This window comes from Primulina tabacum, chromosome 16, assembly GCF_025594145.1.
Source record: "Primulina tabacum isolate GXHZ01 chromosome 16, ASM2559414v2, whole genome shotgun sequence".
Lineage (NCBI taxonomy): Eukaryota > Viridiplantae > Streptophyta > Magnoliopsida > Lamiales > Gesneriaceae > Primulina > Primulina tabacum.
Window position 1 is genome coordinate 3,138,338 of NC_134565.1, and position 18,164 is coordinate 3,156,501.

Below are 18,164 nucleotides of genomic sequence, written 5' to 3' on the forward strand. Positions count from 1 at the left end.
TCGAGTGTGTGGTCAAGCTATTCAAACTTGACTCAAGCTTGACCGAGTCGCTTACAAAATACTTATAATTAGTTTGGCTCGTTTACATTCCTAACATTATATTATGGGTTAAAAAAACAAACCTGCATGACAAATGTCTTAATTTCTCATCCGATAAAGTGCTAATTCAGGGTCTAACACATGGATTGTGAACACACAATTATCAATGCGTGGGTTGAAAACTTGGACTGCTGCTTCATTACCAAAGACTGCTGTCATAATTACCAAATGGAATGATAATTTGATATTAAATGCGAATTATGGATGTCTGACATATAAAGCTAATTTCTCCACGTATATATATATATATTTTAAATAAGGTTGGATTAATATAAATATATATAAAGCATCATGTGTGATATCTTTATTTTCTTGATTTTTATTTTTAAAAAATGATAGGGTTGAAAGCGAAAAAGAATGAAAAAGCTTAGAGCTTTAGGATAAAGCAAATCCCTCAAAAGAGACATTGACTTAAAATGGGATTGGATAGGTTCTTTCCTTCATGAAGAAGATGTTGCTTTTGTTCAATATTTTTTTAATGTGTAAAAATCATACAATAAATCAAAAGGCAAATTAATACATGATATATACTACCAAGTGACACACCCTATTCGTGTGCTACAAATTAAAATGTCATTAGTTCGAGTTCCTGTATCGCGTAATATTTGTCTATCGTGTTAATACAGATTAAACTTCCAAGAAATGCAATAAAATTTTAGGTAAAATTTTGAAATGAAAATAAATTAATTGATAGATTTAATGATTGAATCAATGTTTTTATAATCATATCGGTGATCGAACCGGTCTATTTTAAAATAGTGGTTCAACTGGTCGGACAGATTCAATCATGCGGTCGGATTAGAACATTGTTATATTATATAAAATAATAATATAATATAGTAAATAATATATTTTGAATTAGAATTATTTTAAATGTCCATATAAAAAACAAAAAATATATTTACAAAAATTTAAAATCTAAACAACTACATATATATAATCAAATATATAAAATAATTATATATATTTTTTAAAAATAAAAAAACTCTAATGCTACTAAAATAATATTTTTAACAAAGTTCAAAATCAAAATAATCAAATATATATAACAAAAAATAAAATTTTAAATATATAAATATTTAAATTAAAAAAATTTAAAGGTGAACCGGTCGGTCAAACCAGTTCTTGGTTTTGATTAGTAAAACGGTTTCTGGGTGTGTTTCAGAGCGGTTTTCCACCGAATAGGCCGGTTCGATCTAGGTTTAAAAACATTGGTTTGAATGTGATATAACTTCTAACCAATCCCAAATATAAAAGCTATATTTCTTTTTCATATATCTCTATTATATCATATGTCGATTATTTCAAATATAAAATCAATATTTCCAACAAAGTTTTATATGATATTATTAAACTCATTAACTAAGAATAAAATGAAACACATCTTTGCTTAATTAAATTTTCTAATAATTTTCTTAGCATGTGAAAACACAAATTAACATAGGGAGTGCCAAGTATCTAAAATTGATTGTCATCTAAATTTTTTGGGTCAAAATTTAGATTCATGCAGAGGGATCTCTCAAATCGACAAAGTCAAGAATCTATCATCAAAATCATTTGAGCATAATCTTTGAATACGATGCAAAAAAAGCATTCGAATAATTTGAATTATTGATATATCTTTTGTGTTTAGTTTCATTTTACATTGCCCAAGAAAATCCAGATAATTATTTAACACAAATTTTTTTATGATAGTCTCATGAGCCAATTAATTTTGTGAGACGAGTCTTCTATTTAGGTAACCAATGAAAAATATTACTTTTTTATGCCAAAAATATTACTTTTATTGTAATATGAGAAAATTTGATATGTTTCCGTGAGACCTACTATTTATTTAAATATTCAACTACTATTAAAAATATGTAAAAAGTAACTTTTCTATATATTTGATTTAGAAAAGAGCATGTCAAAATCACAAGTATTCACTACGTATATAGGAGAAAAATAAATTGTAATGTTATTTGAATATTTAAATAATTATCAGGAGACAATTTCTCTGATCTATATTTTGTAAAACGATTTCTCTGATCTAAATTCATGAGACGGATTGACTTGATCCGTACATATAGTCAAAAGTAATACTTTTGACATAAAATATAATAGATTTCATGAGTCAGTAGGATCAAAAATCTGTAAAATTAAAATTGAAATGTTAGACAGTCTTACATTATAGTTTGTCCAAATACTTATATAATCAACAATGTTTATGTGCTATATAATCTTAAACAAGAATAAATAAATAAATTTTATTTATGGGTGGGTTCAATTATATATCCAGTTCTGTGTTTAACCCAATCATTCCAAGTATTGCTAAAGGTGTTTTTCAAGATTTAAATCAGAATTACCAAAAATAATTTATTCTTCAGGGCTAAGCTCCCCCGAATTGCAGAGGTTTCTGAATGTAAGTAATTCAAAATACTAATCATTTGAATGCGTGCGTTTGTTTCATTTGGGTGTTGTGGATTGAATCTTGATGTGAATATTTTTAGGAAGCAATATCTTATTTTAACTGTTGAGGATTAATTTGAGTTTGGCTTCTATTTTTTTTTTTTTATAGTTTTTTTCATTGAATCTTCTGCGTATTTGTTTATATTTGGAGAAACTAATGAGGTATTATTAGTTTTACTTTGATGTCACAGATTGAGATTGTGAGGACATGTTGAATTCTGTGTAGTAATTAGCAGGTCCATGAAAATTTGACTACTGTAATCCCGGAACATTTATTTATTTGTTTTTTTCCCAAGGAGACAAATGCTTGTTTTGATCATGTTTTCTATTGAGGGAATGTGGTGTTTCTTTTAATGATGTAATTCTTTAATATATAGAGTTGACAGACCATTGCATGCGCGAATAGGTGGCCTTATTTTTATTTGATGATTCGTGGTGGATTTGAAGTCCTTAAGTTTCGTCAGTTTTTGGGTCTAGATTGGCCCTGTCTCAGGGATGTTGATGGTAGAGTTGTTCCGTGCCTTAGAATTGCCCTTGAGTTAAAAACCCGTGTCCCTAGAAAAGATTTGGTGATTTGTTCCAACTATTTGCGCATTTGCTCGCTTGCACACTTTGTCTTTGTTTTTGCCCATAGTGTCAAAATTGCGAGGCGTAAAAAAAGCGCTCAAGTGTCTGGTGAAATATCAAATATCAAATAATCGTCATATTCATCTTCCAAATTTCCGTCATCAGTTCCATCACTTGATTTGTATCCATAGTTATCTTCTTCTTTAGTTTCATAATATAGTTTGATCTCTTATTCATGTACAATATTAGTTCGAGCTGTAGATTTTTTTTTTTTTTTGCCAAAGCAGATAATGATGCTTCTTTTGAAGTAGATATATGTCGAGATCGAAAATCGTACGCACTTTCACCAACCCACCCGCTTGTGCTACATCAGTTCAATGCAAATCTTCATCTTCATAGACAAAATCATTATCATCGTTATCACTGTTATCTAATTTTCCCAACAACCATTCATTACCATCATGTATTTCTGACAACGAAATATGATCGATCTTCTCTCGCATGACATATCTTTGCCTCAAAGCTCTGTTATATTTGATATATACCAAATCATTTAGTCGCCGTTGAAATAATCTATTTCTTTTTTAAAAATATATCTGTCAAAAAATTAAAATAATAAGTTCAATACATAATATAAATTTTAATGTCTATAAAAAACCTCTAACTTACATGTTAAGAAACACTCCAATTATATTCACAACTTGAAAAAGAGCGTGTGAGATTCAAAATCTTCATTGAAGATGTTTTTTAATTCAGGTGTTGATGCACTATAAGAAGACAACCAATCAGCTTGAAACACAAAACATATAAGATTAATTTTATTACCATCCAAAGTTTGTATTTTGTAAATAGTGTTTGCAAGGAAAAAAAAACCCATTGCACAATATATTATTTACCTGGATACTTTGAACTTCTTTGCCTGACAACCATTGGTAAACCAAAAATTCTTCTGCTTTTTTGTATTTTTCCAATTGAGTCGTAATCTTATCTTGTAAATCATCATCTCTCATCAATCTTGATATGCATTTGTACAAACCCTCTATCACTTCTGTATCATTTTTTATGCCAGGTTTTAATTGAAAAACTCTGGATTCAAGAAATATCCAGCTGCGTACAAAGGTCGATGGAGTTGAATGGTCCATCTGTCGTTAATTAATTAAAAAACTCTACGATTTTTTTCTGATAGCTTCTTTGGCTTTATCCACTGACTCGTAATTATAGACCATACGAGACTTTTTTTCAACATCTACTAGACGCAATACTTTCACCAAAGGGCCGCCAACTTTTGAAGCATACACTATAGTTTTCCAAAATGAAAGCATCAAAATCACTTTTGCTACACGTTTTCCGACAGCCTCTTTAGAAAATCGACTATTTGCTCACTTTTCAGAAGAAACATCTTTTTCAAATTCGCTTGTTGTACTTGAAACTGCTTTAAAGTCAAAAAAGCAGTTGCGAAATGTGTCTTTGCAGTCCTTACCATGTCTTTCTGTCCAAACTCCCTCGTCATGGTCAATACTTGTGGTTTATTGTAAATATTTAATGCAATGTTCTGAGTCGAGAAATTTTTTTGAATATATCCCCGATTAACAAATCTAAACAATGAGCTGCACAGGGAGACCATTACAAGTGTGGAAATCGGTTTTCCAAAAGACGACCTGAGAAAACAAAATAAATTTAATCAAACAAAATGAAAATATCTAATTCTTAATTGAATGCAACATAAAATTAAAATATTACCTGCATTGACATTGCAGCTTGCGTTATCTGTTACAGTTTGAATCACATTCTTTTCTCCAACGCAAAGCACAAATTTAGAAAGTAACTCAAACATCTTGTCGCTTGTGTGAGAATACTCCGAAGCATCAATTGATTCAATAAATACACTTCCTCTGAAAACTTTATTAGACTCTTACTCTTTTTATCCATCCACCCATCTCATGATCGTGCACCCATATTTAACCTTTACTTCATGATATGATGGATGTTTCGTTCCCAATACATAACACCCAATAACATTATTTCGATCCTCAAAAGAATATATTTAACGACATTAATATGAATTCCATCATCATACATCCGTGTAGCGAGTTTCTAAACCGCAATGTCTCTTAATTTCTTTTTATTTTCATAAAATAAGCTTTTATAATTTGAACGTCTTTGCTTGGAAATTTCATCGACATCTTTCATAAAGTAAAGATTAATAGGTCCAATTTGCTGACACTTTTTACTTTGGACTGTAAGATGGATGCTTGAACTGGATATTGTCTGTTTTCCTTTTTGTTTATTAGAATATCAACCTCATATTCTCCCAAATCAACAATATCTTTCATTTGATTTTCAATTTACTTTTTTACTCCATGAACTCTCCAACTTCTTCTTTAACTTGCTCGGAATATTTCGGACAAGCTTTCGTATTTCTATTGTCCCCAACGAAATGTAGCTTATTTCGATAAATCCCGTCATTTGTTGTTTTGCCACAAAAAACACAACTAACAATATTTGAATTTTTAGGATCCAAAAGTCTAGCATAAAACCAAACAATATCCTTTCGATTTGTAGATTCGTATTTGACATGTTTAAGAATTAACCAACTGAACATCATAATAATCAATCAATAAATTGAAAAAAGTAAACAAAACTATAAAAACTAAAGAAGAAATTCATTCTAATCTTCTAAAACATTAAATATAAAAGAAGAGGAATGCTTACCAATCGATAACTTAGGCAGAGAGGCAGACAAAGCGACGGCGAGGTCAGATGGGAGGTGGTGAGGCAGAGAGCAGAGGCAGGAGAGCAGCCCAGAAATCAATCGCATCAGGGCTTTTATTTATTTATATTTATTCAGCAGCACGTGTTTTTTAAAAATTATTTTCGGACGCTTTTCTTTCAAGCGCATTGAAGCGCTCACTTCATGATGCTTCTCGCTTAAGTGCACGAAGTGCACGCTTTTAACAAATATGTTTTTGCCTCATTTTGTTCAGTTTCTCTCACCCCTGGCAATTGTGTGCATATTTATATTTGTTTGGTCGACATTCTGTTGTCAGTGTCTACTACATCTTTATTTATTTTCTGAGTTACGTTTTGTTGTTTTCGTGATAATGTATATATACATATATTTGTATTTTCCTTTTAAACCTTGGAGATTCAATAGGCTATAGTTTTCTCTGGACATAACTATCACTTTGTGTATTTAGATCTCTTCTTTAATGTCACTAGTCCACTTATCATGGTGTTTGAAGAAGCTTGCTCAATTATGTATGATTTATGGGCATGTAGCACATCTTTGTACAGAGGGGCTGTGGAACTGTAAGTTTGGTCCATTCAAGATTCTTAAACTCAATGAAAATATGATTTTAGTTCGTGATTATTTTGCTGCATTTAGTTTTTTAGTGATATAGAGCTTTCCACTCTTGAATCAGTTCTTTTAGGTAGATTCTAAAATTGCTTATTGATATTACCAAACTCATATATGCGCTACTTTCTTCTTCGAGTTGTGTTCATGATATTTGTTGATCATATGTAAAAATTTGATATGTTCCATGGATAAATCTTTACAGCAAGAAAAAGAAAAGGCTATGGTTAGTCAAATGATTGGCAAGCTTACATCTGCGTGCTGGTGGAAGCAAGTTCAGCTCTAGTGAATCTACTTGTCCCGCCAATTGTGCCCAGCGCTACACGTATATGAGTCCCGCCATCATGAAACGTCTCCGGCAGTGAAATTATTCAGAGTTTGAAAGAAGTTCGTCAAGTCTCGGTCTCGGAACTCGTAAGCGCACTCCTCTTACGATAAGCAAGTAATTATATGCAAACTAGGCGATGTTTCTTACATCAATAGTCAGTTATCATCATAATGTACCTTGATTTTTCGTTATGTCGGCTATTTCTTGATCCAGGGACCTTCATGTGTGCAATTTATAGTTTCTAAGTATCTAATTGTTGAGTAAAGAATTTTACCCTCTTCCCACTTAAGCCGCCTTTCTTGGCTGCCCTGATTTAAAACATTATTTGAATTTGCAATATTTTTAATAGACAATTTGATAAATTTGTAATTTTGGCAATTCGGGCCTACAATTTAATTTATAATTTTGGTGCAAATGGACATGATCAAAATAAGTTGAAAATAAATAATTTTAAAATAGAATTTACAAAAAGTTGTCGGATAAAAAATTAATTTCATCGTATCCATGAGCTGTCCCTAAAATTATAATGATCTTTTATCAGAAATTAATTGTTAACGAAAGGGGAAAGGCTACCAGCTGTTTCTGACAAGCTAAATAATTGTTAAATAAATAAGCAGCCAACTATGACTGACATGAACTTATACTGAGCGCCTCCATTTTTGTCTCCTCCCATGGCTGCTGCTTATGCTGCGCTTCTCGCTGTTGCTTGTACTCTATAGATTATGCATTCTCCAAAGGATATGCATTTCTCCTCCATTTTCTCCATCAAAATCAGCTTGAATTGGTTGTCTAACAATATTTTCATCAACGAAAAACTACTGAACATCATGAAATTTTTTGGCATTGGGATAACTGCATCTACCGATTATCGTGTTAGTATCCATTTGGTTCAACTTTGAACACAATTCTTTTTCTGTACATATATTTTATCTTGCTGACTTGTAACTCAACTGACAACTTAGTTGAGATAAAGCGAATGTATTTTGTTAGCTCAAACCAATCATACCGAAGTTTTAATAGGGTATTCATTCATTCACCCCCTCTAAACATCTAGCCGGTCCTAACAATATATGAGATTGAGTACATGCTGATAGTCATAGACTAAAAAACGAAAGCTAGAGAAATCCACCATTCATTGTTGCAATTGCAATTATTAAATAACAAAAAGACACTTGGTTATTGTATGTTGTTGAATTAGTTAAATATAATTTGACATAGTATATTGATAAAATAATGAATTCCTTCAAAAGCATTGCTTAAGAATTGATATGTACATTAACCGATATTCGAACAGTCGTTTATTAATTTTAATTTAAATTATTTAAATTGTGTTTGTTTAATCCTTTTATTTTAATTTCAATTTATTTTATTAATTTATTCAAGTTTTTGTTCAAGTTAATTAAAGAATTGTTTTTATTGTAGATTTGTAGTATATCAAGTTTTATCGGACGATATCCGTACTTGTTATTAAAACTCGACATGTACACAGAAATAACAAAAAAATTATATAACGAAAAGTAAATTATTTAAAATAAACATGTGAAAACATGTAAATTTCATATATGTAATTAATATGAATTTATAAAAAATATAATTTTCATTTTTATTTATTATATCAACTAATTTTATCTCAGATAAAATCGTTTCCACGTGCAACGCACGTGCACTTTTCTAGTATTTTCAAATACATACGAAAAATGATGTTGTTGCATTATGCTATTCAACTATGGAGAGAAGGTGTGAAATGACACTACATTTATCCTAACAATCGACTCGGGGTTCTTGATTTTTGTTGGTTGGTATACTTTTATTTGTCTTGGGAAATCTCGGGATAGAAATAGGTGAATCAAATGGCTATGAGAAAATAGTCGAGGCAAGAGTTTGACTCTTTTTCCTTAAAACGATATAGCCCCACCTCGGTGCTCACGGTTGTTGGCAATTCGTTTCCGAAGATACAACGACTACGACTTCAAAATAGTAGCACTACAAATGTTAAAACCACGCAAACTTGAGATGTTTATAACGCTATCAATATGTTATGCAAACTTTCTAATTTCAAATTCTAAGCGTTAAACTTAAAAATTCCAAGAATCTAAATCTTGCAAAACTTGGATTTAAACGCAAATGCTTAAAAAACTCAAAATTAGAAGACAACTCTCGAATTTAATTCCAAAGTTCGAAGGTAAGCGTATAAGTTTAGAAAATTCAAACTCAAGATTTTATATCTTGAAAATTTGAACTTTAAGTGCTAATGATTAAAAAAAAATTCGCATATAGAATTAAATATAGAAAGAAAGGAAAAGAAGAGAATTGATGCCATAAATAAAAATGAGTGAGGTCTTGTTTATAGAAGATGAAAAGTTTTTTGAATCAAAAAACATGCCTCTTCATGAAATAATGCACCATTTTACTAATAAGATGACACATTGTTTGGATCAAATCATGGCACCTCTTCGGCCAAGTTAATTGAGGTGCCAACATCATTATTTTCGAATATATATATATAATCATTTCGATTCAATCTTTTCACTCGATAAAATTTGAACTCAATTAATTTCTCATTCACTCGAATTAGTAATCGAGAAGTGATTTTGTTTGTCACGTAACTCGTTCAAATTATTTTATCGATTCTAAATTAGTACAAAACTAATTTTTTTAACAATCCCCCACATGAATGAAAATTAATGAATGTGACTAAATTGACTCGACAAATAGCGTTCCAGTGAAAGATTATTGCATCGGGATAGGTAGCTTTTGGCTTTGAACCTTCCTTAGTAAGATATAATCGGATTTACTTGGCAATTAGTAGACGTGATGCCTTAAACTATTCGCCGTTTTGTGTAAACCAAGACAATTATATGCACACAATAACACTTCTAACATTTCATTATGTTCTCACTGTTTGGTCCATTTCTTCCATGGACACTGCTTGGTTTCGCAAGTGCTTTTCATATTTGAAGCGGCCACACTTCGCACTTACGTCGGTGATCTCCTAGGAGAGTATCCCACTGTACTCCAACATACGTATTAGTATATCTTAGGAATCATTAAAGGTAAAACCTAGCCTCATACCCTTTTGTGGGCAACATTTCTTATCATAGGAATACATAGGAGAGTTCTCCAGGTGTTTCTACAAATCTGGTAATTTAGTTGTCCCTTTTGAACCTAGATCTTGGGATCTCTAGTCAACTAGGTTGGGTATCCACTACAAGATTTAATATTGGGGTTTTAATTCCATTCCTCTTGATAGACAATTCATTTGATCTCTCGGCATACATTTTGTAAATGGATACGCGAGATTCTCCATTGATTTTACATAATCAATGGAGATAATGCCATTAGAGATCAATTGTCGTATGATATTATGTTTACGACGGATGTGTCGAGACTTATCATTATATATAGTGTTTTTGCCCTTCCAATTGCTGATTGACTCTCACAATGAATTATTATTGAGGACACTGGCTTATTCCAACATGAGATTTCTTCTAAGAAATTTCGAAGCCACTCGGCTTCTTCTCTAGCTTTATCTAAAGCTATAAATTCCGATTCCATTGTGGATCGAGCAATGCAAGTTTGCTTAGAAGACTTTCATGATATAGCTTCACCACCAATGGTAAATATGTAACCACTTGTGGATTTCGAAACATTTGTGTCAGATATCCAATTTGCGTCATTATAACCTTCTAGGACCGCGAGATGTCTCGTATATTGTAATCCATAATTTAAGGTGTATCTTAAATATTTAAGTACCCTTATTAATGCCTTCCAATGATCATTACTAGGATTACTTTTAAATCTTACGAGTTTGTTGACATACTATGTAATATCTGGACGAGTGCAGTTGATGAGATACATCAGACTACCCTTGTCTTTGAATACTCTAATTGAGATATGGGTTCACTTTTATTTTTGGAAAGATGCAAACTTGGATCTACAGGTGTTTTCATCAAGGACATATCATTCGCATTATCTTTTTCCAATATTTTCTCAACATAGTGAGATTGCGACAAAACACGTCCTTCCTATGTTTTGTGACTTTTATTCCCAAAATGACGTCTACTTCTCCCATATCTTTCGTATCTAGGTTTTTTTAAACATCTTCTTAATAATCTTGATGATATTAATATTTCTTTCCATAATTAATATATCATTAACGTACAAGCATACTATCACATATGTTTCAGGTGTGCTTTTGATATAAATACATTTATCACGTAGTAAATACATTTATCACTAAGTGTCTAATTCTTGAGTAAAGAATTTTACCATCTTCCCACTTAAGCCGCCTTATTTTATTTATTGATTTGGCTGTGAAATTGATTAAAACTTTATTTGAATTTGTAATATTTTTAATAGACAATTTAATAAATTTGTAATTTTGGCAATTCGGGCCTACAATTTAATTTATAATTTTGGTGCAAATGGACATGATCAAAATAAGTTGAAAATAAATAATTTTAAAATAGAATATACAAAAAGTTGTCGTATAAAATATTAATTTCATAATGATCTTTTATCAGAAATTAATTGTTAATGAAAGGGAAAGGCTACCAGCTGTTTTTTACAAGCTAAATAATTATTAATTAAATAAGCAGCCAACTATGACTGACATGAACTTATACTGAGCCCCTCCATTTTTGTCTCCTCCCATGGCTGCTGCTTATGCTGCGCTTCTTGCTGTTGCTCGATCATTACGAGAGATTTTGGATATGGACAAGTATATCGATCCTCTTCACAAAGAAAAAAATGTTTCTCTCAAGGAAAAAGTTGATTTCATCATTGCTTTCCTTGAAGATTATTCAGATAAGTATCAAGAAACACTTGGTCGTGAGGGAAATGGGATTAGAGAAGCTGCATGTGAAGCTCAAGATTTCATGGATTCGTATCAATGTTCGGTGTCAACTATTGATGATGATGGGAGGTCTGAAGAGGCTCATTTGAACTTGGATCGAGACTTAACCATGGCGTCTGAAAGGATTGGTTTTATTTGGGAAGAGACGATGAAGATGAACAACGGTACTGACACGGCAAAAGATAGGCGATCTGTATCTTATTCTTTTCCTGTTGATCGTTCATCCACGGTCCAAGCCACTGCCAGAAAAGTGGTAGTGGGATTTGATGATGACTTGCTCGCTATCAAAGAACGGTTATACGAAGACTCTGCTAAACTCCAAATTATCCCAGTTGTTGGGATGGGGGGTATCGGGAAGACGACTCTGGCTAGAAAAGCATACGACAATTCAATCTTTTCTCAATACTTCGACAAATGCGCATTGATCACTGTGTCACAAGAGTATCAAAGGAGAGAGGTTCTTTCAGGGCTTTTGAAGTCCCTCGAGAATGAACAATCTAATGAAAACGAAGCAGAACTGGAAAAACTAGTGTATCAAAGTCTCTTTGGCAGGCGATATCTCATTGTGATTGATGATATATGGAGTACCAAGGCATGGGATGATTTCAAGATGACATTCCCAGATGATGGTAGTGGAAGTCGAATCTTGTTAACCACCAGGCTATTAGATGTGGCTTCTCATGCGAGATCTTCAGATGCTCCTGTTCACCAAATGAACTGTTTAAATAATGGTCAAAGTTGGGAATTACTTCAAGAAAGTGTTTTCGAACAACAGTCTTGTCCTCTCCAACTGGTGAAAATCGGGAAGAAGATTGCGGAAAATTGTAGGGGACTCCCACTCATCATCGTGGTGGTTGCAGGACTAATCCTTTCTTCAGGCAACGTGATGAGAGAAGAAGTGTGGGAAAATGTTTCAGAAAATATAAGTTCTAAAGAGCCTACAATTGGCCTTCAGTGCTCAAAGATACTGTGTTTTAGTTACGATCGGTTACCTCTTCGACTAAAACCATGCTTCCTATACATAGCAGCTTTTCCTGAAGATTATGAAATTGATGTTTCTAAGCTAATGAAGTTGTGGGTTGCTGAGGGATTTCTGAAACCAAACGATCAGTTCAAATGGTTGGAAGATGTGGGGGAACGTTATTTGGAGGATCTGGTGAACAGAAGTTTGCTCTTAGTGAGCAAGAAAGGGCCTGACGGGAAACTCGAAACTGTGGGAATCCATGATATGTTGAGGGAGATTTGCATAACAAAAGCTGAAGAAGAGGGTTTCTTCATGTTGTCTCATCCAAACCCAATTCCATGACAGAAATCATAGAGAATCCGTATCGCCGCCTCAGAATTCATTGCACGGAGAATTTTCAAGAATGGAAAATCCTAGATTCGAGCGTGCGTTCGGTTCTACTTTTCTTCGAGAAATATCAGAGGCCAAGTATAGATCTAAGGTCTAGGCACGTCGGTGTCTTGAATGCACCCCAAGTAACTTGGCTGGGATTGTCATATGTAACATTCGTCAATTTAAGGTACCTTGCTTTTGCCTTGGGTCATTTATCAATTCCCGATGGATTTCCAGTCTCAGTATCAAAGCATCCCCATCTCGAAACTATAGTTGTTCGTGTAACTGACTTCTTCGGACGAGACAGTCTACTGCAAGTACCATATGAAATTTTAAAGATGCCCAAGTTAAGGCATCTGATTTGGGAAACCCGGCCTTTACGTTTATCCTACTCATATGACATAGGAATTGTTCACGAAAGTGATCTACAAACCATTGAGACAGCGATCGATTTTATATTTGATGAAGAGATCATCAAAATACTGGTGAATCTGAAGAAATTGGCTGTCGTATATTATATGGAGAATCATAATTGGGAATATTTTAATTTCGAAAACCTTTTCCATTTAAAAAACCTGGAGGACTTGCGAATATCTGTGCATATCTTCTTGCATGATACCTCAATGACATGGAACCATGCTTTTCCAATCGGTCTGAAGAAGTTATCTTTATACAGAGTCCTTTTTCCTTGGGAAAATATGACCATAATTGGGTCACTCCCGAATCTTCAAGTGCTCGAGATGACGCAAATTATAGGCACTAAATTTTATGAGTGGAAACCAGTGGAAGGTCAATTTCTTCGACTCAAGTATTTTCGTTCTTCCTTAGATTATTTGGTGAAGTGGGAAATGGAAAAAGAGCACTTTCCATGTCTTGAAAGCTTGATTCTCGTTAATGTGGAGAGGATTGATGAGATTCCTAGTGGCATAGGAGAAATAGATACGCTTCAATACATCGAGTTGCAGGATTGTAAGAAACCACTGGTGAACTCAGCGATGCAAATTCGGAGGCTGCAACATGAAAATGGAAACTATACTTTTCGTGTTCGTGTAAATAATTCCCGTGGATAGATTGTTTTGTTTTGAACAATTATTATGCAAGCGAGAATATTGTAAGATTCTGTATTTGTTTCGATGAAAGTTTTTTGTTCGACAATTATCCCAAGCAAATATTGGGACGCTGAGTGTTTGCCCGTTTCACTTGACAATATAATACAAAGTTTGGGACGATGTCGCTTATGAATACGATTGTAACAAATCTCTTCCAAATATATCTATGCACTTTTATGAATTTAAATGAAACTGAATTGAGAGTACAAATAAAAGTTAGTGCTTGCGACCTACAGAATTCTAAAGTTGAGATACACTAGAAAAATTATCCATGTCACATTTTCATGCCATAAAATTATTTTCCCTGTATTTTCTAATCACTTTTTAAGAAATGAAAACGAAACGATACATAATTCTTAAGAAAAAGTCATTTTCAACATTTTCAATGACAATACATGCGCATTGAAATCTTTGAAAATCTTGAAAACATCTGATTTCTACCTCCAACATATATTTTGAGAAATCATCCAGGAACGAGACAAATTATATCTCTCTTTCTAGGGATGTAATCGAGTCGAGCCGAGCCGAACTCTTGAATGTTTGAGCTTGGTTCGTTTATAATCGAGTCGAGCTCGAGCTTTATTTAACGAATATATGCATGATTCACGAGCTTATTCAAGCTTTTATCGAGCCTAAACAAGCTTAATAAATATGAATTATATATTTAAATTTTCATTAAATTAATTAAAAAGTAAATTATATATTTTAAAAAAAATATATTATTCTTATTAAAATTTGTAAATTTATTATAATAAATAAATTTAATAGATTTTTCTATATATTTCATAAATAATATGCAAAATCAATAAATCAAATATCGATCAAAACTATTATTTTTTCATCTAAAAGATTACTCATGAACTTACCAACGAACATGTTCACGAGCTAACGGGCCAAATACTGTAAAGCTTGAGTTTGATTTGTTTATCTTAACGAGTCTCATTAAACGAGCTCAAACGAGCTTTTATTTGTTTTCTTTTTTAATAATGTGTTATGGTAATATTTTTTAGGGTAATGCTATGTGTACATAATGGGTTACATAGAGGCTTACATGTAATTATTAATTAATTATTAAATTACAATTAAACCCTCATCCTAAATTGATAGACTACACATTCCATTCATTATCTCTTCTCCTATCAATAATATTAAATTGTTTTTTAATGCAAGTCCTGAGATTTATCATACAATTTTTTAAAAAAAATATATTTTGATAAATATTATATTTTTCAATATTTAATAAATCATATAAAAAATTAATAGTAATGATTTTTAAAATTAAAAAAATTAATGATTGTAACTACAATAATAAATTATTATGATCTCTTAATGAAAACATACAACGTACTAATAGAGTTTCCATGAAATGAACATAAAAACCATAACACATTAAATTGCGTTGAAGAAATATGAAATTTCATATTCATTTCAAATCCAGAGTCTTCTAACTTGTAAAAAATAATCTAAATTCAAGTACATCTAATTGCATGTCCAATTAACTTGCTTCATAATTTATTACACCCATAGATCCGATCACTTCATCATCATTCGAACTCCATCTTGACGAGCATGGTGTTGTCGATGCTCGATCACCTCCGTAGTTGGATACTAAATGTACTCCGTAATCGATATTCCAAGGATGGTGATGAACACCCTATAATTATTATGCAAATATAAGAAACAAACATATGTGAGTGATTAGCAAAATGAAACATGAAAAATATAATATCGTACCATTAATTGTTGTGAGAAAGAGAGCGGAGTCATCACAGCATTTTGATCAGGTGGTTGTATAAACACATTACTGGATTGAATTTTTTTTGGTTGAGAATTTTTTTCTTTGCTTGATATCATTGATACCTACAAAAACAACATATGTATGAATAGAATGCAAGTTATTGATGCGACTTAATTAAAGAAGTATTATGAATATATCGTACCTTCGATTTCTTAGAAGACTTCTCCAATGGACCTTTCTTTCGAAGCTTCTTAGGGGCTCCTTTTGTTTTAGTGTACTTTGGGTCAAGAACTTTGCAAGTAGAAACTTGGGTTGCATCATCAACATGATCTACTTGCATGCTCAGTTGTGATATCAAATTACGACCACAACCTGATCCCAACTTTGATATAGCAAGATCACTTGCTTTAGTTTCAATCCACTCGAGAAGCTTTTGAGTTTCATCATCATTATCTGCAGCCAAATCTGCAACATCTGTAAATGCTTTGCACAACTTCTCATAATTTAGTTGACCAGGAGTAGTTATCCATCCATTATAATTGATCTTCACTCTCATATACAATCTACTCACATCTTTCCTCCAACGTCGAAGTATATATTGCTCAGGAACTGCCGACAATTTGTTACGGATTAAAACTGCAATAGCATGCCTACAAATTATTCCCCTGAACTCAAATAAATGACAACTACAAGAAAATGTGCATTTATCTCTCTCAAAAATAATTTCAAACTTTTTTTCCTTAACTCTCTCATGTACTGTAAAATCTTCTGTAACAACATATCTCGTACTGAAAGACCCCTCATCACTAGATTCAATGTCACAATACATCTTTCCTGTCAATTCTTGTTGAAATTCTTTAAATTTTACAATTGTAAAAGCACTTTGAAATTGCCTCTCCAAATCAAATCGAGTAACACAAGGGACCATCTGGGAGAAGGATTTAAAATCGGCTTGAAACTCTTTCTCAATTTTACTCCTCAGAGCTCGCTCATATTGCTCCACAAACTGTTTTAAAGATGTTTTTGAATGGACATACCCGTCAAAAAAAGCATTCATACCCTCACTCCGTTGGGTTGTTGACATTCCGGCCCAAAATGATGTTTTGAGAAAACATGGAACCCAACGACTTCTCTCTCTAAAAAGCCCGATCAACCAATCATTATTTTTCAATTCATACATATCAAGCATAGAAAACCAACCATGTTCGAACTCATCTGAACTTTGTGATTCATATACCAATTTATGTACAGACGAGAGTCTGGAAGCCTTTTGACAATGATATCCAAATTTTTCAGGTAATTTCTTAAGTATATGCCATAAACACCACCTATGTTTTGATTTAGGAAATACAACTTCTATGGCATTCTGAATTGCCCTGTCTTGATCAGTGATTATCCCTTGAGGTGCTTCAAATTCCATGCACTCTAGCCATATCCTAAACAACCAGACAAATGTCTCTGTATCTTCATTAGAAAGTAGACCACACCCAAGTAGTGTCGAGTGTCCATGATGATTTACACCGACGAAAGGAGCAAATGGCATGTCGTACTTGTTAGTTAAGTATGTTGTATCAAAAGTTACTACATCTCCAAATTCCTTATAAGCTTGTCTACATCTATTATCTGCCCAAAATACATTTTTTAATCGACCCTCATCATCCAAATCAAAGCTAAAGAAAAAACCAGGAGAAAATGACTGCATTTTGGAGAAATAAGCTTGAATAGCAGCTGCATCTCCTTCTCCAAGTCTTAATTTTCTGACCTTATCAATATAATTTCGACAATCTTTTTCAATGAAAGTCATCTTCTCATATCCACCTGCTTCAACGACAACTGAGTTATAACTTTTATGGAGAGGAATACCTGCTATATCATTCACCTCTAGTTGTCGTTTCACGTGAACATCCAATTGACGATAGCATCGAAATACTCTGGATTTGGATGGACTAGTTTGGTGATTGTGCTCGAGATGAACACCGGTAATGCTCCATACTCCTGCAGTATCTGAACAAGCTGACAACCTAGCTTTACAACCAGTTTGACTTGTTGGTTGGGGCTTCAGTGTAGTGCTTGTATTACTACTTTTACGACCTTCTCGGCTACATGTGAATGCAACATACGTAACAACCCCTTCGTTATTTTTCTGTGAAGTTCTTTTTCTAACTGGAAAACCAACATGATATGCATACTTCTTGTAAAATTCAAAAAATTCATTCTCACTTTTAAATTTCATTCCAACCTTGGGCTCAGTCTCACTTTTTTCTGCAAACAAAGGTGCAACATTCACCAAAACACCATCTTCTGAATTTAAAGCACCTACACAAAACAT

At 32.7% G+C, this 18,164-nt stretch overlaps 2 protein-coding genes and 1 long non-coding RNA gene across 3 annotated transcripts; 1 reads left to right on the top strand and 2 right to left on the bottom strand.

The window, feature by feature from the left end:
- Positions 1–3,411: 3,411 nt before the first annotated feature.
- Positions 3,412–6,417, bottom strand: LOC142530204 (uncharacterized). Its single transcript, XR_012816061.1, has 2 exons — positions 6,293–6,417; positions 3,412–6,000 (listed from the first exon to the last, which is right to left on the bottom strand). It is a non-coding gene; the product is annotated as an uncharacterized LOC142530204 (long non-coding RNA).
- Positions 6,418–11,391: 4,974 nt separating this feature from the next.
- On the top strand, positions 11,392–14,214 carry LOC142529598 (putative late blight resistance protein homolog R1A-10). The gene has a single exon (XM_075635165.1). The coding sequence runs from the start codon at positions 11,450–11,452 to the stop codon at positions 12,956–12,958; it is 1,509 nt and encodes a 502-aa protein (XP_075491280.1). The 5' UTR covers positions 11,392–11,449; the 3' UTR covers positions 12,959–14,214.
- A 1,285-nt stretch (positions 14,215–15,499) lies between these two features.
- Positions 15,500–18,164, bottom strand: LOC142528262 (protein FAR1-RELATED SEQUENCE 5-like). Its single transcript, XM_075633313.1, has 3 exons — positions 16,038–18,164; positions 15,832–15,957; positions 15,500–15,751 (listed from the first exon to the last, which is right to left on the bottom strand). Exons 1-3 carry the CDS (start codon positions 18,162–18,164, stop codon positions 15,593–15,595), a joined length of 2,412 nt encoding a protein of 803 aa, XP_075489428.1. The 3' UTR covers positions 15,500–15,592.